Here is a 5,191-nt window from a genome sequence, read left to right as displayed (position 1 = left end):
AATAACACACATTTTTGCATACCAAGTTGACACATACTGTAGCTCTCACCGTGAGAGTCTCACGAGGCAATCGTGTTCCATATAATGTATTATGTGGAAAAAGCGCACGCCCTTGAAAGCCGCTTGATATCAGGTTTATCAAGCAATAAAAAATCACGTTGATTTTGGAAGAGTGAAATGCATCGTCATCGCGGGCCCCGGTTTTGTCAAAGATGACTTTGTGAAATATGCCCGGGAGGAAGCGACCAAGAAAGGTGAGTTACTTTTTCTGATAGAAAAAACGTATTTTCATTCAGCCGATTCATTAATGTTAAACGCAACAAAGAATAAGTTCGTTTCCTGTCACTGCTCTACAGCGTACAAACAAGGGCTCAACGAACTGATGTCGAATGAAACTGTGAAGTCGCAGGTAAACTCATATGGTATCTTCCGCGCGCACAGCGAAGGTTTTTTTGCCCGCCAGGTGGCTGATACTAAAGCAATGTCGAATGTCTCTGCACTGGATCGATTTTATACTATGTTGAAGAATGATCCGGAACGAGCCGTTTATGGGCCCGGTAAGTCCACTACGAGATTGATTATTAAGGTGTGGTGACAGGCCCTGTGACGAAAGCGGCTGAGATGGGCGCGATAGAAGAGCTGCTGATCACAGATGGTCTTTTCCGATCGTCCTCTGTTGCTGTCAGGAAGCGGTATGGTTACCTCTGTCATTTTTATTGTATTTTGATACAGATATGTGGCGCTCGTGGAAGAGGTGCAGACCACGAGTAGTGTATTCGTTTTTAGTACTCAACACGTTAGTGGTGAACAACTACAGAATCTCGCTGGTATAGCAGCAACACTGAAGTAAGAATCAATAATAATTGGGGAAAACTTTGCGTACTCAGATTTCCTTGTCCTGATCTGGATGAAGAATACGCCCTCACTGAGCAGGAGCCGATGGACTCGGGAGATGATGAAGATGTGACGCCGGAGAGCTCGGAGATCGACGATGCTTTTCTAGCAACCATTTGATATACTGTTTTATGTTGAGATTTCCTACAAGTTCCAATTTTGTGTCTCATGGAAGTTATCATTCGCATCAAGGTCTGAGGACCTCTTGCCAATCGTACTGGCAACAAAACTTACAAGCACAGTACCTCCACATTGTCATTGCGCTCCAAAAATTAACAATTTCTTAAAGAAAAGAGGAAATCCCTTCCGGGAGTACCCGGTGAAAGACAGCGCAGTGGCACTGGATCAGTGTAGCATATTGAGCAACCGTAGCAATCCCTTTCAATATATTCAACTCAGCACATGGAAAAATCTCCATGGAATCAATCATTTTTCTTCCGCTTCCTCTTACGACCAGATTGGCTTGGCTTACGACCTCGTCGAGAGCTGGCGCTTGGGGTGGACTCTGCTCGGCCAGCCTCAGCGGGGGCACTGTTGCTCGATGCCTTAGTAACAGCAGCTAACCAAGCATCTCGATGGAACAATCCGAGATGCGACAAGTTCTCTTCTGAGGAACCTATAAAATAAGGAACCACTAAAACCTCAACCTATAGAGCGATATCAGACGATTCTGATGGAGGCGAACACAATACAGTAGATCGTTACCAAGAGCATGAAGACCTCTCCAAACTGACAAGTCGTATCTCCCGTCCGGCTCAGCGAAGAATTTGACCTCACTGGCAATCTCCACGGGCAAATACGACCTGAACTCTTCCTTGAATCTCTCCAAAACGCCCGGAATGAGGAAAAGACCTCCTCCCAAGATAACCTGACGAGATGGATGGGATGAATGCATCCAACCAAAACTATAAACATCGCCCGATTAGTTCAGCTGGATAGAATGTCTGCCTACGGAGCAGATGGTCGTAGGTTCGAATCCTGCATCGGGTAACTTTTACTGCATTCAGGTTGAATTCAATTTGAAATTGCAACACAGACGGAGCCATGCCAAACGTACCTTCTTGGCGATCGCCGATCTCGTTGCGACGGGAGCCTTCATCACGGCTCTCGCCGCCATCTCGGCCAGTCCGGCTTGGAGGACCCCAATTGAACCGGGTTGCCACAGGGCCTCACAGACTACCATCCTCTCGTGGTTCAAATCAACACAATCTTTATTAGTAACATCATCCTCTTGTCCAGGGTCCACAACCTTTCCCAAATGATTTGATGTTGAGGAATGGTCCGGAAGGATGTAACGTCGGGCTCTCTCATGAGGACAAGCCCGAGAGGCTTCCACTTCCTCTGCAAAATCGTGTGCAGAATAGCACATTGTTTCAAAGATGTTCTCAACGAGTAACGGTGCATCGTCGAGATCAACTTGATTATGTCTAAACAGTGACGAATCCTTGCCGACACAGAATGCACTTGATTACGCCATAGCTTCCTTCAGGTAGTTGGTCATGACTCTACCACCGACATCCATCCTCTGAGCGCAGTGTTCGATGGGATACATATTGTACCTAATTCCATGCGATAGAAGGTGTGTGTTGCAAACGTCATTCTCTGAGTGCTTTTCTCGTGGAACTACAGAACTACACACGTCTGACATGATAGATCATATTAGTGATGAGTGAAACGTTCATCGACCGGGGACTGCGTAGAAACGACATATAATCCTCCCCACGATTGGCTTCATATTTTTTTCATGAGTAGCCTAGAGTGATGAAAACACATCCAATAGGTAGCCGATCCCCTCGAGATGCTACAGAGGCACCGCCCGACATCCGCTGAATCCCGCATCAACAACCAACCCGCAGGGATTCTCCCACTCCTCATCACTGAACTGTGATTTGATGCCCTCACTGGACTGAATGCATAAGGGAGCATCAACAATTACTGCACGAGCAAATCCAAAATCTTCAAAGAGAACCTAAGACCTACAGCTACACACACGACGATTCGGCCGCATCTAACCTGCATTCCAACACGGGTGACCATCGTCGGACAGTATAGTGGCTGTGTGACAATGACCGTCACTTCAGAAACCTCCGAGCCCTGAGGTGCATACTTGCTGCACGGAAAAGGTCAATAATATGCGACATCGTGAGCATGCGAGACGCATAAAATATTCCAAGAAACTTTTCAATCTTTTTTCACCTTCGGGAGAAGCCCAGGAAGATGCCTTCGCCCGTGCAATACGCTGTTCCAAATGATCTTCTGCGTCTCCCAATCAACGACAACCCCCTTATGAGAAGGCCTCGTCATGATGTACCTAATGCGCCCTTCACACGATGAAAACCTCTGTGGATTTACTCGGGACAAGACGTTATCTCCTTTCCAATGAGGAGCTTCCGTTTCGCCGTTTTCCCACCACGCCTCGATCTTGCTACAGCGTTGGCAATAACAGTCTCGGGATAGAGAAGAGCCTCGTGCTCAAGCGTCGGGTCAATCAACCCCGCCTTCAGCAGACCTCCACCGTTATCTATAGCAATCACCTTAGTCGTATTCGCAGAGGGAGCGGAGCCATTCGATTTCATCAACGGACTGAACAGCATCCTCAGAAATACAATTACCAAAATATGAACATTGTCAACTGCATGTGCTGGTGACGATATGGAAATTGTGAGGAAACATGATATGACGATTACAAGGCAAATTTAGGTCTCTAGCTCACCGAAACCAAAGCGGGTGATTCGGTGTATTAGACACAGTACGTGCAACCAGGCGCAATATCGCAACTACGAAGAGTGCTCTCTTTTTTTGAGTGAAAACTAAGTTACACACGTTTGACCTGGTAGATTATACGAGCCATAGGGGAGAGAGAGTGCCAGTCTGGAGGTACTGCTGTAGACTGTTGCAGTCTAAGAGTGCCTTCTGAGTGGATTTCTTCCGGCGCCCGTAAAAAACTTCGCTCGCCCCTAAATTACTCATTTTGCCCCCAATGATGCCCACACAGTCCCTTAAGGACCTGCGGCGCCGCGTTGTAGATTAGTTTCCAATCATGCTCATACTGCATGCTTACTTGGAAATACTACCATTACATACGGTGATGTGGGTAAGGTGTTGTACCATTGGGCCAGACCGTGCTAGAGGCTCTAGCACCTACTTTGTATAAAAGTAGTCTAGAGCTACTCGGGCGAACTACTGAATCTTCAGTTTTTATGCACTCCAGACACGGCCAGTGCTTAGCACTGGATGCATCATCGATTACGATGTATTACCGATACTCCTTACGAGTTGTGTTGGCAAGTGGAGCGGAAATGGATTGATAATAGAGCACCACTAGGGGCATTCCGTCCTTCCACTTACGACAAGCAGATGCGTCATAGAGCCACTCAGAACTAGAAAGATGGCAAAACAGAGATCGGGATCTGGGAAGTTCCCAGTGGGAACTCTAAGGCTTCATACAAGAAGTCAAAAGAACAAACTTGAAGGGGACGTTGAGTTTGATGGGACTCCCATCATGGGAGTCGCGCAAGAACACAAAGTTACAACCCCATGGCGTCCAGTTATCGACTTCAAGCCATCAAGTATATTCATATCCCAATTCAGACGATCGCGTTACCGTCGACGACACGCTCCGTCGATGGAGGGTGAATCATTCAAGTGGTGGTTATAAAATAGATGGCTGGGTATTGATAGATATTAAGAAAACGTATCTGTGTATACATATGAGTCTTAAATGCGCAACATATCAAAGCCTCATCACTAAAGATGAGAACGGGTTAACGAGGTACATGTGGTTGTATCGCCTCCGATTTGGCATTAATATTGCTCCAAAGGTTCTGAGGAGTAACATAAGACAGTGTCTTAAAGACACATTCTCCAGGAAGAACTTCTTCCAAAGAAGGTCTGGAAAGCCCGGTAGATATATTTATGGATGATATGCGAGTGCGAACCGAACACGTGGATCAGTTGCGATAAGCACTGCACAGGAATGGGTTTCCAACGCAAGACCCGGAGAGCACTAAATCAGGAAGAATTCTAGGCTCGCAAATGACTGATGCAATTTGCATCATACAAATAGATGGAAACGACGGAGTGGTATTCAGCCTCTTGATGGTTTCACGTGTCGTGACCTGGGTCGTGGGTGGCCACGATAGCATCATCTCATTATGCTGTCCTAGGATGGCTCTCGCCAGCAGCCAGAGCACCGGAAAGGCTGAGTGTCGTTACTAAGGAAGGTGCGGCTTCCCGTGACCCTCTGCCTGATGATATCGTAGTGAAAGCACATAAGCTATACTCGGACATAGTGCTG

The 5,191-nt window shown here is 46.8% G+C and overlaps 2 protein-coding genes and 1 non-coding gene across 3 annotated transcripts in view; 2 read left to right on the top strand and 1 right to left on the bottom strand.

Annotated features, from left to right (window-relative positions):
* The window catches only part of Pmar_PMAR008420 (pelota, putative), a gene marked incomplete at both ends in the record, with an annotated part of 9,364 nt that extends 8,350 nt beyond the window's left edge, over window positions 1-1,014 (top strand). Inside the window, 6 exons of the mRNA XM_002765774.1 lie at window positions 134-254; window positions 297-409; window positions 464-557; window positions 599-692; window positions 733-846; window positions 888-1,014. Of these exons, the coding sequence (XP_002765820.1) occupies window positions 134-254; window positions 297-409; window positions 464-557; window positions 599-692; window positions 733-846; window positions 888-1,014 (663 nt within the window). The remainder of the gene's footprint in view (window positions 1-133; window positions 255-296; window positions 410-463; window positions 558-598; window positions 693-732; window positions 847-887) is intronic.
* A 302-nt stretch (window positions 1,015-1,316) lies between these two features.
* On the bottom strand, window positions 1,317-3,470 carry Pmar_PMAR008418 (actin, putative; the record flags this gene model as incomplete). The annotated part of the gene is made up of 7 exons (XM_002765773.1): window positions 1,317-1,510; window positions 1,600-1,762; window positions 1,952-2,321; window positions 2,367-2,453; window positions 2,700-2,863; window positions 3,091-3,205; window positions 3,247-3,470. The coding sequence occupies 7 exons, from the start codon at window positions 3,468-3,470 to the stop codon at window positions 1,317-1,319; spliced, it is 1,317 nt and encodes a 438-aa protein (XP_002765819.1).
* On the top strand, window positions 1,811-1,884 carry Pmar_PMAR008419. Its single transcript has one exon. It is a non-coding gene; the product is annotated as a tRNA-Arg (tRNA).
* Window positions 3,471-5,191: the final 1,721 nt, after the last annotated feature.

Source organism: Perkinsus marinus (genome assembly GCF_000006405.1).
Source record: "Perkinsus marinus ATCC 50983 genomic scaffold scf_1104296974734, whole genome shotgun sequence".
Classification (NCBI taxonomy): domain Eukaryota; phylum Perkinsozoa; order Perkinsida; family Perkinsidae; genus Perkinsus; species Perkinsus marinus.
The sequence above is the reverse complement of the archived record's forward strand: the minus strand, read 5'-3'. Positions and strand labels throughout refer to the sequence as shown.